Source organism: Meles meles, chromosome 4, assembly GCF_922984935.1.
Source record: "Meles meles chromosome 4, mMelMel3.1 paternal haplotype, whole genome shotgun sequence".
Taxonomy (NCBI): domain Eukaryota; kingdom Metazoa; phylum Chordata; class Mammalia; order Carnivora; family Mustelidae; genus Meles; species Meles meles.
Genome location: NC_060069.1, coordinates 36,300,967 through 36,317,725, shown reverse-complemented (window position 1 = coordinate 36,317,725; position 16,759 = coordinate 36,300,967). Strand labels below are relative to the sequence as shown.

The 16,759-nt window shown below is 37.2% G+C and overlaps 1 protein-coding gene across 3 annotated transcripts in view; it reads right to left on the bottom strand.

Moving 5' to 3' along the window:
- Positions 1 to 16,759, bottom strand: part of FBXL2 (F-box and leucine rich repeat protein 2) — a 140,879-nt gene that overhangs the window by 103,005 nt on the left and 21,115 nt on the right. For all 3 annotated transcript variants that reach the window (XM_046001458.1, XM_046001459.1, XM_046001460.1), the window contains one exon: positions 3,501 to 3,562. In XM_046001458.1, the coding sequence (XP_045857414.1) occupies positions 3,501 to 3,562 (62 nt within the window). Of the gene's footprint in view, positions 1 to 3,500; positions 3,563 to 16,759 lie in introns of those variants that run through there.

The following is a 16,759-nucleotide window of genomic DNA, read 5'->3' as shown; positions in this document are numbered from 1 at the left end:
CATACACCACCAACAACCTGCCTATGCCTTAGTAGTTATCAGTTTAATTATCATTTGGTAATGTACAATTTCCATTGAGACTGCATCAGTCCAGAGTGATCAAATGAATTGTTAGCAGTAGCATATGCTGAGATCCATAACAGGATAGCTTGCTTTTATCAGTTGTTTGCAGTAAAATTGACTACCTTATCACATAGCATTTAATAAGTAATTCAGCATTCAAAATTGATATTAACAATAAAAGCTAACATTTATTTAGCATTTATTAAATGCCAGTCTCTCTAAGAGCTAGCAACTACCCCATTCAGTAAGAACTATTATCAACTCCATTTTGCAGATATAGGAAATTATGGCCCAAAGAATTAAGTCACTTTAAGGTCACACAGGCAGTAAATGGGGAGAACTGAAATCCCAACCAACTTTGGCTCTAAAAGTAATACAGACAATAACAGTGAGGACAGAATATAAGGACAACCCAACTCACTAACAGATATATAGCTTTTAACAAATGAAAGATTGTTATAATTGTTATAACAATTGTTATAATGTCATAAGCATTAAATAACTGACTCCCCAGGAGGAGTAAAATTGTAAGCTGTTGAATTCTGTGAGCATAAAGGGTAGAGAGGGAGAACTGGAGTATCCTTAATTTATGCATGAAAGTTGGGTAGAAAAAGCAAAATTCTAAAAACTTGCTAAGTAACAAACTAAAGATGGGGTGTAGAAGGAATCTGTGAACAATATTGGGTAGTCTTAAAACTAACAATAAGATGATCAGATGAAAAGCCACCTCACGGATTTTTCTAAGTGGATTCAAAGTGATATAAAGAGATGAAAAGACACACATAATTCTAGGTTGTGCTTGTTAATGGTTCCAAAGGGGAAGCTAAGAATTTGCCTGATGTGATCAGTAATGGAAGCTAGTAGAGAATTTAAGAGGGTAGTAAGAGATAGAGTAAAAAAAGGCAGACATGGGTCAGATACCTGGGTGGCTCAGTCACTTAAGCCTCTGTCTTTGGCTTGGGTCATGATCCCAGGGCCCTGGGACAGAGTCCCATGTCAGGTTCCTTGCTCACTGGGGAGCCTGCTTCCTCCTCTGCCTGCTGCCACTCCTGCTTGTGCGGTCTTTCTCTCTCTCTCTCTCTCTCTCACACAAACAAATAAAAAAATCTTAAAAAACAAAACAAAACAGCAGACACAAGAGGATCTGGCTGCAAGTATGTAAGATTATTGTAAGGTCAAAGAATTCACTTCTATTGATGAAGTTAAGAGGGAGTGTGAATAGGAATTCAACAAGAAAAGAAGTCTGCACTGTCACAAAGAAGTCTACAATATGAAGTAAAAATGTAAGCCTAGGACATACTGAAAGTATGAAGACATCATTTAAATAAGCAAGATAATCAAGACTTAAGCTCCATGAGGGATGATGAAGACGGCTACTTTGGTAACTTGGGTCAAACCCTTCTTCAAAATTTTGCCCAAGAAGGAACAAAAGGAAAGGGAAGAAATACTATTACTGAGAATATAAGGTCTGAGAGAAAAATGGCAGAAATGATTTAAAGGCCAACAAACATTAAAATACCATGGTTGGCTAGAGTTAATTTTGAGACTCACGAGTCAGAGAAGACCTGTAGCAGCAGTACTTTAAAATTTAAATTCCCCTCACAGACTCCAAAATAAGAACAGAAGTGGGAATACAAACCTATGAATAGACATGTTATGAACATTTGGTCTCAAATGGCAATTCTTTTTGAAAATTGATCTCTGTATGAGCTTTGGGGTATGATTCAAAACCTGTAACTGGAGAATTTCATAACAGCTGGGTCCATCATGGATCTTTGAAAGAACGAAAAATTCTAAAATAACAGTTCCAAAATCACACTAGCACAGAAAGTGATATAATTCCCCCTGCCTTTTTTGTCAGCAGACAGAAACTATTCCAAGGCTGAGAACAGTGTCAAAGCTAACCCTACCAAAGAGGAAAATACTAAGTTAGCAGCTTTGAGTCACAGATAGCAGTAGTATTCATGGGAAGAGTGGCGTTTAATCACACCCCAGTGTTGAATGACTAAAAATGGGTCAGCCTGAAGCTGGTGGATTCTCCAGAGGATGGAGGAGGACACGCTCGTGTGACAGCTTGATGTCTGTGCTAGAAGTTCAGACCAAGAATTAAACACTGCACAATTCCAAGGGACACCATGAATTTTCTCATCTGTTGTGGATGGCATCCCCTCCATTCATATAGTAGCAGCCTGCTCATCCTAACACAGCCATGCTGGCTCCAACAGCTCACGGCTTGATCAAGAGCTCCCAGGTTTATATGAAAAATATATCATTCCTTTCTTGTTACCCCTTCCTAACTTTAAAAGGGTCTAAAATGTCAAGAATATTCTTTCATCCAAACAAGTATTTGTTTTATCAAAATAAAATATTATTGCTGTATTTTTCACTTGATACTGTTATGAAATAATTTTCTTTTTAATTAACTGAGTAAAATGAAAGAACCTAAGGGAATTGAGTCATCTGGCTAATCACTTACTCTATGTGAACATTTCCCAGAATTTTTTCCACAGAATATGGAATTAATATGGAATATTAAAAGAGTTCCATGGTAAGTTAAGTTGAAATGCCACGACTATCCATCTGGGAGTATCATCATGTGTATTAGCCTAGTAAGGCCCTCACGAAATTGGTTTTGTTATCCCAGTGATTCCCATTCTTATTTGATCATAAAACTTGTTTTGTTTTGAGGAACATCAGTGATATGAGAAGAGTTTGGGAAATGCCACTCAAAGTTACCATGTATACATGTATTACTTGTAAACAATTAAAACAGAACATCCAAAACTAAAATGAGATTTCTTTGATGACTGTAGAGTACTAAAGGAAACTGCAGTGCCTCAGGATCAACAAACGTTGGTTGATAGATTTATCTGGTAAAATGACAAGCAAAACACCATTTATTGCATATTCAGTGATGCCAGAAATATAGGATAAAAACCATGTTTTATAGTACTTACTGTCACTTAGCACATAATTCTCATAAGATGGATAAAAATATATCAATATTTGGACTGAGCATTTTAAGTGTTCAGTAAGAACAGATAGCTGCACTTATTTTAAAACTTGTTTATCAGAAAACATCTACATGTCTGGGACTTCAGGAGCTCACAACCTTAATAATCACTCCTCATGTTATTGACTACATTGAGAATATCTACTGATACCAAAACAATGGCACCTACTGAAGATTATTACAATACTTACCACATTACAAAAAGAATCCAGACCAATGCTATGTACATACTTAGTACATTCTGGATTAGACCAAGTAAAATTTAACAACAAGCTGAACAGCATTCTATAAAACAAAAACAAAAAGTCAGTTAGGCTAATTCTGTCTGTTTTTCTATGCTATGGACTCATAGTGAGAAAGAAGATTGTCTTGGAACTTGATGACTGAATCAAATCTGAGTTCATTAAAGTTTATCTACATTTACCTTAAGAGAAGTTCTTTGGGTAACTTTTTGTTAATAAGGCCTTCGTCATTATTTGAGAAAACCTGAAGAAAAAAAAAAAAACAAGGACATTGTTAAAGTGTTCCCCAATGAAAAAAAATTACATGGTCATAACAGCCCCAATTATTGCCCTACATATATGATAACTAATTTCAGGAAGCCATCATCCTTCAATATTAATGGATATAAAAAGAGTTTATACCCCCTCACCACTTCATAAAAATGCAACACAGTGATTTCTATGCTACATTGTATTAGAAGTTTTAGCCAAGCCTATCAGGCCAGAAAAATACATAAAAGGCATCCTGATTGGAAGGGAAGAAGTAAACAGCTTCTATTTACAGGTAACTTGATCCTATATATAAAAAATTCTAAGAAATCCACACACACAAAAACATTAGAAGTAATCGAGTTTAGCAATACAATATACAAATATATAATACATTTACACACAAATTGTCTTTCTGTTCATTAGCAATGAACCACCTGAAAATGAAATTAAAACAATCTCATTTATGAGATACTTGGTACTTGGGTGGCTCAGTCAGCTGAACAACCAGCTCCTGACTTTGGCTCAGATCATGAGCTCAGGGTCCTGGGATCAAGCTCTGTGTCAGGCTCCATGCTGTGCACTGGGAAGTCTGCTTGGAGATTCTCTCTCTCCCTCTCCTTCTGCCCCTCCCCTCACTCATATTCTCTCCCTCTTTAATACAAATAAATAAATTACAACAGCATCAAAAAGAATAAAACATTTAGGAATGAATTAAAGAAATGCAAGACATATACTGAAAACCCACACAAAACACTCTGTTGAGAGAAATTAAAGAAAACAAATTGAAACAAATTTCACGTTCACAAATTCAAAGATTTATGAATGTTAAGTTAGCAACACTTCTTGAACTGGTCCACAGATTTAATGAAATCTCTATCAAAATCCCAGCTGTCTTTTTTTCTTTTTTAATTGTAGAGTTGAGAGGCAGCTGGGTGGCTCAGTCAGTTAAGCATCTGCCTTTGACTCAGATCATGATCCCAGGGTCCTGGGATTGAACCCTGCACTGGGCTCCCTGCTCAGGGAGGAGTCTGCTTCTCCCTCTCCCTCTGTTAGCTGCTTCCCCTGCTCGTGCTCTCTGTCTGGGTCAAGTAAATAAAATCTTTTAAAAAAAAAATTGAAGAGTTGATCCTAAAACTCATATGGAAATGCAGGAGTCCCAAAAGAGCCAAAATAATCTTGAAAAGGGAAACAAAGTTGGAGGACTCACACTTCCTGATTTCAAAACTTACTACAAAGCTACCGTAATTAAAACATTATAATATTGGAATAGGATAGAAATACAGATCAATGGAATAGAACAGTCCAGAAATAAACCCTTGTATTTACAAGCAATCAATTTTGGACAAGTGCTCTGAGATAATTCAATGGAGAAAAGAATAGTATTTCAACCGATGGTGTCAGGACAACTGGATATCTACATGCAAAACAATAAAGTTGTATCCCCATTTCACATTATATTAAAAAATCAACTCAATATGGATCAAAGATTTTTTTAAAATGAGTTAAAACTATATCCCTTAAAAGAAAAAATAAGCATAAATCTTGGTGATCTTAGATTATGTAATGATTTTGTAGATATGATACCATAAGTATAAGCAGCCAAAGAAAAAATAAATTGGACTTCATCAAAATTAAAAACTTTTGTGTCATAGGACATCATCAAGAAAGTAAAAAGAAAAATCCATAAAATAGGAAAAAATATTTGCAAATCACTTATCTAATAAGGGAATTATAGACGGAATATATAAAGAACTCTCACAATGCAACAAATGGAAAAATAAACCAGTTAAAAAACAGGCACATGATCTGAATAGACATTTCTGCAAAGAAGATATGCAAATGGCCAATAAGCACATAAAAATAAGTTCAACATAATTAGTCATTAGGGAAGGTCAAATCAAAACCACAATAAGACAGTGCAGAGCCACAAGGACAGCTAAAATAAAAAAGATACTAATAATGGCAAGACTGTGCAGAATTCTGGAAACACTGGAAAGTAAAACAGTGCAACCACTTTGAGAAGCAGTCTAGTAGTTAAACATAGAGCTACCATATAAACTAGCAATTTCAATCATAGTAGTTACTAAGAAAATAAAAACAAGTAACCAAACAAAAACTTGTACATGTTATATGTTTATAAAAAAAAAATAAATAAAAAATTAAAAAAAAACTTGTACATGAATGTTCACAGCAGTATCACTCCTAATGGCCAAAAAAGTAGACTCAATCCAAATGTTCATCAGCTGATGAATGTATTATCAAAATGTGGTATATTCATACAAGGGAAGATTATTCAGCAATAAAAAGGAATGGAGACTGATATATTATTACAACAGAAATGAGCCTTGAAAACATTATGCTACATAAAAGACACACATAAAAGGCCACATATTGCATGATTCCATTTACATTAAATATCCAGAAAAGACAAATCCATGCAGACAGTGTTAAGATTAGTGGTCACCTAAAATGAGTGAGTGACTGCTGGAGTTTCTTTTTAGAGTTATAAATATGTTCTTGAATTAACTGTGATAAAGACACAACTTGATGAATATACTAAAACACACTGGATTGTACATTTTAAATGAGTGAAATTCACAATATATGTGTAATATCTTTATCTGTCTATTTCTAAATTTGTACCCAATGTGGGGCTGAAACTAACAACCCTAACAACAGTTTGTACCCAATGTGGGGCTGAAACTAACAACCGTGAGATCTAGAGTTGCAGGCTCCACCAACTGAGTCAGCCAGGTGCCCCTGTAATATCACATTTTAAAAATAGATTTAAAAACCCATATATACCATAATCCATCAAAGCAAACTGCAGAAATGGAAAGAATACTGTAAACAGTATCCTACACTCATTTAAAAAATGTTTTCAATGATTAGTTTTAGTAGTGTGCATGTGAGTACAGGATTGTGACAACACTGGCTCCATTTTTGGCCCCACGTCTTGTTCTCGCCTCGGTGCAGAGATGACACCACTTTAGATAACTAGCAGACAGCCTGCCACACAGGTGGCACCACTTTAGATAACTAGTACAGATCCTCTAGGACACAGATGGCCTCACTATAACCACCCTGTGACCACACCACCATACCCCTTGCACTATAAAAGTTGTGGGTTGAGGTCCAAGCTGGGTGGAGAATGGGGGTATAGTACCCTGGATTCTCTGCCCACCTGCTGGCCCAATACCCTGTCAGTAGGTGACCCTGAATAAAACTGTATAAATGGTATGGAGTAGCCTTCTTCATTTTGCAGTATTCAAGTGCCTTCTCAGTCTGGAGGATACATTCTTGACCCTCCTCCACCTTCTAACAGCAAGATGGGAACATTAAGCCCCTGTTGTATTCCAAGCTCCATTAAGCACTGTGTTCATTACATAATTTACTTTTTTCTAGTTCCTTGAAATGTAAGTTAGGTTACTGATTTGAAAATTTTAAGATTTTATATATTTGACAGATGGAGATCACAAGTAGGCAGAGAAGCAGGCAGAGAGAGGAGGAAGCAGGCTCCCCTCTGAGCAGAGAGCCCAATGCGGGGCTTGATCCCAGGACCCTGGGATCATAACCTGAGCCGAAGGCAAAGTCTTTAACCCACTGAGCCACCCAGGCGCCCCCTGATTTGAGATTTTTTTTTAAAGATTTTATTTATTTGAGGGAGAGAGAGAAGGAGAAAGAGAGCATGAGCTGCGGAGAGGGGCAAAGAGAGAGGGAGAAGCAGACTCCCTGCCGAGCAGCAGGAAGCCCAACTCGGGGCCTGACCCCAGGACCTGGAGATCATGACCCAAACCAAAGGCAGATGCTAAACCGACTGAGCCATCCAGGCACCCCAGATCTTTCTTCTTTTTAATGTAGGCATTTACAACAATACATTTCCCTCTGATCACTGCTTTCACTCCATCCCATGAGTTTTGATATGTTGTTTTCAATGCCATTTGCCTCAAATTATTTTCTAATATCCTTTTTATTTCTTCTTTCACCTACTGGTTAAAAGTCTACTGTGTAATTTCCACGTATTTGTGAAATGTCCAGTTTTCCTTCTTCCCCCTTTTTTTTAATCTCTGGCTTCATTTTATTGTGGTAAGAGAAGATACTTCATGTGAAGTCCATCTTTTGAGAATTATTCAACTATTTTTGTGGCCTAACATAAGGTCTGCCCTGAAGAACACGACAGGTTCCATAGAACAGGAATACATTCCATATTCACTTGAGAATAATATGAATTCTGCTATTGTTTGGTAGAGTGTTCCATATACCTCCAGTAGGTCTATTTCCTTATTGATATGCTAACTACCGTGTTACTTAACATATGGAATTAAGGTCTCCAATTGGAGTTGAGGGTGGTGGAGAGTGACATCATGACAATCATGATCATAACCTGACAATCTTCATGACAATCATGACAATCTTCACATACTTCGATAGCTGTCAGAACAATGGGCTTATTTTCTGTTATTATAAAGACCAGTGAATCAAAGCTACAAGATTACAATTCAGTGCAGGGAAGAATTGTATGGCAGTAAGACTAGCCCATACTAGAATGTTTTACTCTTTCAAGTGGTGATGCTCTATCCACACAGTGCTCCTACAAATATCACAGAACCAGGAATGTTGAAGAAAGAAATCCCTTCTTTCAGTGGGAGGTTTGAATAGAAAATCTCTAAGAACCAAATCTAATTTACTGAATCTACTATTCAGGTTCTGCCAAGTACATCACTGTTACCTTGGTATGTCATTTAATTTTTCTATGCCATGAATTCCTCTTTTGTAAAATGGGGATAATGAGTAACTCTGCCACAAGGCTTGCTGTGAGTTAGAGGAGTTCACGTATGTAAAATGCCTAGAATAATCTTGGCAAATAGTGAGTGCTCAACAAGTAATAGTTACAATGATGGTTGTGAAATCTCCAACTATTATTGTAGAAGTATCTATTTCATCCTTAATTTCTGTCAATTTGCTGTATATATTTTGGAGTCTATCATTTGGTGCATATATAACTATTGTAACTTCTTGAGAAATTCACCATTTATCAAAATATAAAATATAAACCTTTGTTTATTGTTTTTATTGTTTTTAACTCAGAAGTCTATTTTGTATGATATCAATACTATTTGTATAGAATGTCTCTTCCCATCTTTCTACCTTCAGCCTATCTATTTTTGGTCTAAGAAGAAAGAGACTCTTGTGGACAGCCCATAATGGGATCATGGGTTTTTGGGTTTTTAATCCATTCTGCCAATCTGTATTTAATTGGTAAGCTTAATAATTTCACATTTAAAATGAATACTAACAAGAAAGGACTTTTACCATTTTTCTATTCCTATATACTGAAGTATATCATTAGATAAATGTCAATTAGGTCAAGTTCGTTGGTAATGATGTTCAAATCTTCTATATCTTAATGATTTTTTTAATCTACAAATTCTATCAATTAGTAAAGGGTATTGCTATTTAAAACTGTGATTGTAGCAGCGCCTGGGTGGCTCAGTGGGTTAAAGCCTCTGCCTTCTGCTCAGGTCAGGATTCCCAGGGTCCTGGGATTGAGCCCCACATCGAGGCTCTCTGCTCCGCAGGGAGCCAGCTTCCCCCTCTCTCTCTGCCTGCCTCTCTGCCTACTTGTGATCTCTGTCTGTCAAATAAATAAATAAAATCTTTAAAAAAAATAAAATTAAAACTGTGATTGTAGATTTCTTTCTTTCTCCCTTTGGTTCTCTCAAGTTTTGTTTCATGTATTTTGAAGCTTTAGGTATAAATCAAAGTGATTCAACTTATCTATACACTATGCTTTGCTCACCACAAGTGTAGCTACCATATGTCAGCATGCAATGCTATTACAATACCAGTTACAAGGGTACCTGGTTAGCACAATTAGTTAAGCATCTGACTCTTGGTTTTGGCTCAGATCATGATCTCAGGCTCGTGAGATCAAGCCCCATGTTGGGCTCTGTGCTGAGCACAAGTCTGCTTGGTTTCTCTTTCTCTCTGCCTCTCCACCGACCCCCTCTAAAAATAAATAAATCTTTAAGAAAAAAATACCAGTGACTATATTCTCTATGCTCTGCTGTTGTGGCCATTTTAGTAATAAAACATTCCTGGGTATACAAAAAAATCTTCTAGAGTATCACTATAATTAGATTCAAATGTTTATATTTGTAGTGAAAGATGTGTTACATAGCTCTTTAAAGCAACCAAACAGTATGTCTTAGTGTTCTATTTATCTACTTTAATATTTTTTCATTTTTTATTATTTTTTTAAATTCCAGTATATCTAACATACAGTGTTATATTAGTTTCAGGTTTACAATACAGTGATTCAACAATTTTTTTTTTTTAAAGACAGAGTGAGTAAGTGGGTGGAGGTGGAGAGAAGAGAGAGAATCTTAAGCTTGCTCCAGGCCCAGCATGGACCCCAACCTGGGGCTTAGTCACCCCAACCTGGGGCTTAGTCTCATGACCCTGAGACCGTGACCTGAGCCCAAAATCAAGAGCTGGACACTTAACTGACTGAGCCACACAGGAGCCCCTGATTCAACAGTTCTGTATATCATTACTCAGTATTCATGATAAGTGTACTCTTAATTCCCTACACCTATTTCACCCATCCCCCACTCACCTACCTCCCATCTGATATGCTTTATTTTAAATGAGTACCTTCAGTTAAAGTTATTTTTTTTCCATGAGAATTTTTTTTTATACTTAAAACAAACTTCAGAATACATGGTTCTAAAAGATATATTTAAAACATTCCAGCCCCTCAAAATAGAATACACATTTTCCTCAAGTACACACAGAAGAACCCCTGGCTAAATCCATAAAAAGAGACATAAGAAATATTACAAATTTAAGAAAAGTGAAATCATACCAAGTATATTCTCCAGTCACAATGGTACAAAACTACAGAACAATAAATAAACTATAGAACAATAAAACAAAGCTGGAAAATCTATGGCATAAATACTAAATACTTAATATGTAAATATTAAACACCACACAACTGCACAAGCAATGGACCAAATAAGAAATCAAATGGCAAATCAAAACATGTCTCAAAACAAAAGAAAAAGAAAACAATATTTCAAAACCTATGGTATACAGCAAAAGCAGATATTAGAGAAAATTTTATGCTATAAATGCTTGTATTAAGAAAAAAAGTTCAATAACTTAACATTATGTTGTGGTAACAAGGACCCAGAAAAAGAAGAAACTCAGCTGAATTTTAGTAGGCAATGGAAACAATAAAGAAAAATCAGAAATAAAATAGAGACCAGAAAAACAATAACATAACACTGAAAGTAACCACCAGTTTTCAAAAAAAAAAAAAAAAACCAAAAAACTGACAATGCTTTAATCACATAACAAAAAGAGAGAGAGAGAAGACTCAAAAACCAAAATGAGAAAGGGAAGAGAAAATAGTACAACAGATAACCCCGAAAATATACAGTCTGAAAACAGATTACTATAAACAATTATACACTAACAAATCAGATAACTAAGGGGAAAAAAACCCCAGATAATCTCTAAAAATGCGTAAGTTACCACAATTCAATCATGAATCTTGAATCCAAGAAATAGGGAATCTTCTTAGACCAACAACAAGAATGAAAGTTGAATTAGGAATTAAAAATCTCCCAGGACAGGGGCACCTGGGTAGCTCAATCAGTTAAGCATCTGCCTTCAGCTCAGGTCATGATCCCAAGGTCCTGGGATCAAGCCCTGTGTCAGCAGGGAGTCTTGTTTTCCCTCTGCCCTTCCTGCTCATGTGTGCACTCTCTCTCTCAAATAAAAATCTTAAAAAAAAAAAAAAAAAAACCACACACACACAAAAATAACTCCCAAGACAGAAAAGCCCAAGACCACATGGCTTCATCGGTGAATTGTACCAAACATTTTTTAAAAAATTAACGACAATCTTACAAAACTTATCAAAATCCTACAAATAATGGGATAGAGGGAACACATTCAAAATCATTCCATGGGGCCAGTACCACCCTGACACCCCAAAACAGGATAAAAACAAAACAAAAACAAAGTCTAGTTTGCCTGTTATAAGTATTGCTACTTTGGCTTTCTTTGACATCCATGTACGTGATAAATGTTTCTCTACTCCCTCACTTTCAATCTGCAGGTTTCCTTGGTCTAAAATGAGTCTCTTGTAGGTAGCATACAGATGGGTCTTATTATTATTATTATTATTTTAATCCGTCTGACACCCTGTGTTTTTTGACTGAAGCATTTAGTCCATTTACACTCAAAGTAATTATTGATAGATATGTATTTACTGCCATTTTATTACTTGTCTTGTTTCTGGAGATTTTCTCTGATCCTTTCTTGTCTTTGTCACTTCTGGTTCTCCTTTGCACTCAAAAAGTCCTCTTTAATATTTCTTGCAGGGCTGGTTTGTTGGTGATGAACTCCTTTAGTTTTTGTTTGGGAAACTCTTTATCTCTCTTTCTATTCTGAAAGATAGCCTTGCTGGACAGAGTATTCTTGGCTGCAGATTTTCCCCATTAAGCACTCTGAATATATCATGCCACTCCCTTTTGGCTTGTCAAGTTTCTGTTGAGAAATCTTCAGCTAAATTTATGGATTTCCCCTTGTAAGTTAAGAACTTCTTTGCTCTTGCTGCTTTTAAGGTTTTCTTTCATCACTATATTTTGCAAATTTAATTACAATAGGTCTGGGTCAACACTAAGGCAACAATGCCTGCTTTTGTTGATTTTGATAGGCGTTCTCTTTGCCTCCTGGATCTGGAGGTCTGTTTCCTTCTTCAGATTAGGGAAGTTTTCTCCTATTATTATTTTTTTTTAAAGAAAGTGTTGTTTTTTTGTTTTTGTTTTTTTTTAAGATTTATTTATTTATTTATTTGACAGACAGAGATCACAAGTAGGCAGAGAAAGAGGAGGAAGCAGGCTCCCTGCTGAGCAGAGAGCCCAATGCGGGGCTTGATCCCAGGACCCTGGGATCATGACCTGAGTTGAAGGCAGAGACTTAACCCACTGAGCCACCCAGGCGCCCCTCTCCTATTATTTCTTGAAATAAATTTCCTGCCCCCTTTTCTTTTTTTTTTTTTTTTTTTACTTTTTTAAGGTAATCTCTACACTCAACATGAGGTTCAAACTCACAACCCCAAGATCAAGAGTTGCACGCTTAACTGAACGGGCCTGTTCTGGGACTCCTGTAATATGAATGTTATTGCATTTGATGGAGTCACTGAGTTCCCTAAGTCTATTCTTGTGTTGTGTAATTCTTTCTCTTTTGTTCAGCTTCAGTATTTTCCATTATTTTGACCTCTAGGTCAATAATTCATTCCTCTGCTCCTTCCAGCCAGCTGTTCATTACAACAAGCCCGTTTCCAATCTCATTTATTGCATTCTTCATCTAGGTTTCTTTGTTAACTCTTTTCTCTCTGTGGAAAAGGTCTCACTAGTGTCTTCTATCATTTCAAGCCCAGTGAGTATCCTTATGATTACAGCTTTAAGTTTTCCATCAGGCATGTTACTTATAACAGTTTTGCTTATTTCTCTGGCCATGGCCCCATCTTTTTCTTTCCTTTGGGATAAATTCCTCCATCTTAGCATTATGTGTAAGTCTCTGCCTTCTTCTGCATGTTAAAAAAGTCTGTTATGTCTTCTCCTGAAAGTAATGGCCTTACAAAGAGGTCATATAGTGCTCAGGGCCTGGCACTTCAGGGATTATCTACTTTTGTGTTTTGGCTACTCTGTCCTTCAGGCCAGTTGTCTGTAGAGGCTCTTTGGTCTGCTATGGGCAGTGTTTTGCTCCCTGGTCTGAATGTGGTAAGCGTTAACTAGGTGTGCTCTGGTCTGCTTGTTAAATGAGACCTGATGCTACTTCCACTACAACTGAGGCCATGCAGAAGTCTCTGGCAGAGATGTGGTGTGGGCAGGGGTTTGTGCTGTTCTTCTGGGGGAGAAGATGCCACACTGGAACTGAGGCAAGCTTGACTGAGAAGGGAAGTCCTGCCAAAGTGCTGGGGGTGGCAGTAGAGATACTGGTACTCTGTAAAGTGTAAAGAAGTTTGGTGTAAAGAAGTTAGTCAGCCAATGTTAGCACTGTGTTTATGTTCTACGTTTATGAGGGGTGGGGAGGGAAATGGTGCCAGCCAACTCCCCTGTTCCTGGAGAGGCAACTCTGTGAATGTTGATTCCCGGAACACCCTCCAAGACAAGTGAATCATCTCCCACTGTGCACCCCAGGTGTTCTTTAGATCACTGTTCCCACACTGTCTGTCCCCAGGTTGTATGCCTGCCTTCTCTTCAGGAGCAGGGCAGTGCCCTCCCTACTCTATCCCAAGCAAACCCACTGACCTTTAAAACTCCAGGCTTTAAGCCCTATTGGTTTTAAGAACTCACTAAATTCAGCCCCTTTCATTTTCCAGGCCAATGGCTTTGGGGAAATGTTCAAGAAATAATAGCAGAAAACTTCCCTACTCTGAGGAAGGTGACATCCAGATCCAGAAAGCAAAGAGTACTCCCATCAAAATCAACAAAAGCAGGCACTGGTGCCTTGGTGTTCTCCTTGTACATATCCCTGTATGCTCCTCTCTCCCTCTCACCCTCCCCTAAGACCATGGCTCCCTCCTCTCCAAAGTACTGGTGACCCGTTTTTCCCTTAATGCATGTATCTGTACTTTCTGACTTCTTCGATGTGGCCTCTTCACTCCCTTTAGTTGTGGCGTTTGTTCTGTCAGTTCAGGCCAATTTCTGGGGTATTTAAGGTGATTTGATAGTTACCTAGTTGTATTCATGGGATAAGATGAGCCTAGGATCCTCCTACTCCACCAGTATCTTTGATCCTCCTCAACAATATTATTTTAAGAGTCACAAGCACTAACTTCAAAAAAAAAAAAGTCTTGGGGCACCTGGGTGGCCCAGTAGGTTAAGCATCTGTCTTTGGCTCAGGTCATGATCCCAGCGTCCTAGGATGGAGCCCTGCATCAGGCTCCATCCCCACATCAGGCTCCCTCCTGAGAGGGAAGCCGGCTTCTCCCTCTTTGTCTGCCTGTTGCTCCCCCTACCTGTGCTGGCAATCTCTCTGTCAAATAAATAAAACATTTAAAAAACAAAGTTTTAAAGAAAAAGCCTTCTTATCTTTTAAATATTAGTTTCAGGTGTAAAATATAGTGATTTAACAATTACATATATTATAAAATCTCACCATAATAAATGTAGTTACCATTTACTATAATTATATATATATTGTAGTTATATATAAATATATACATATACACATATACAAATACATACACATATGCATAGATCACATCTTTTTTTTTAAAAAGATTTAATGTATTTATTTGACAGAGATCACAAGTAGGCAGAGAGGAAGGCAGAGAGAGAGAGGGAAGCAGGTTCTCCATCGAGCAGAGAGCCTGATGTAGGCCTCAATCCCAGAACCCTGAGATCATGATCTGAGCATAATGCAGAGACTTAATCCACTGAGCCACCCAGGCACCCCCTTCTTGTATTTTTATTTTAATCCCAATATAGTTTACTGTGTTCTATTAGTTTCAGATTAGTTTCAATTTAGTGATTCAATAATTTTAAAAATCACTCAGTGCTCATCATGTTAAGTGCACTCTTTAATCCCCATCACCTATTTCACCCATTCCCCTACTTACCTCCCCTCTGGTAAGCATCAGTTTGTTCTCTATAGTTAAGTGTCTGTTTCTTGGGGTTGCTGGTGGTCCAGTCAGTTAGATGTCTGACTTCAGCTCAGGTCATAATCTCAGTGCCCTGGGATCAAGCCCCGCATGGGGCTCCCTGCTCAATGTGAAGTCTGTTTGTCCCTCTCCCTCTCCTTCTGACCCTCCCCCTGCTCATGCTCTAATAAATAGAATATATTTTTTTAAGAGTCTGTTTCTTGTTTGTCTCTTTTTTCCTTTGTCCATCTTTTTTGTTTCTTAAATTCCCCGTCAGTGAAATCATCATATGGTATTTGTCCTTATTTGACTGCCTTGTTTTGCTTTGCATTATACTCTTTAGCTCCATCCATGTTGTTGCAAATGGTGAGATGTCATTCTTTTTATGGCTGAATATATTCCATTATGTGAGATATATATTATACTTTTTTTATCTATTCATCTATCGATGGCACCTGGTGTGCCTTTATATTTAAAGTGTCTCTTACAGATAGCATATTGAGTCATGTTATTTTATACAGTTTGACAACTGCTAACTTTTAACTGGAGTGTATGGCCTACTTATATTTATATTTAATGTAATTCTTGATATTAATTTTGTCTACCATTCTGACATCACCTTCCATTTGTCTTGTCTGTTCTTTGTTCCTGCTTTCATGACATTTTTAGTAAAGCAATATTATTTAATTTCTTTTAATGACCACATAGCTTTGGCTGTTTGTATTTTTTTTAAGGTTTGGTCTAGTGATTAGAGAGTGCATCTTTAGCTTATCACAAACTTCATTTCCTCCCGTTTTGCATTTATAGTTATATGTCTTACTTTTTTTTTTAAGATTTTTATTTATTTATTTGACAGAGATTACAAGTAGACAGAGAGGCAGGCAGAGAGAGGAAGGGAAGCAGGCTCCCTGCTGAGCAGAGAGCCCAATGTGGGGCTTGATCCCAGGACCCTGGGATCATGACCCAAGCCAAAGGCAGAGGCTTTAACCCACTGAGCCACCCAGGCTCCCCTATATCTTACTTCTTATACTAAGTATTAAATAATACACTGCTATTATCTTTGCTTTACACAGCCATAATCTTTTTATCTTTTATTTTAATCCTTTAATCTTACATTTACCTTCCTGGTGTAATGCATTCCTTTCTTTAGCTCTGAGTTTCTTTTATTAACACTTCCCTTCGCACTAAAATACTTCTTTCAATGTTTCTTACTGTATAGGTCTGCTATAGACAAATTGTTTTTACTTTTGTCTGCCAGAAAATGTCTTTATTTCTACCGTATTTTTAAAAATATCTCCGTGTATATAGAATTCCAAGTTAGCATGTTTGCCTTGAAAAAAAAAAATCATTTAAAAAGTTATGCCATGGGATGCCTGGGTGGCTCAGATGGTTAAGTGGCTGCCTTTGGCTCAGGTCATGATCCCAAGGTCCTGTGATCGAGTCCTTCATCTGGCTCCTTGCTCAGTGGGAAGCTGGCTTCTCTCTCTCTGCTTCTGCCGCCACTCTGCCTGCTTGTGCTCTCTC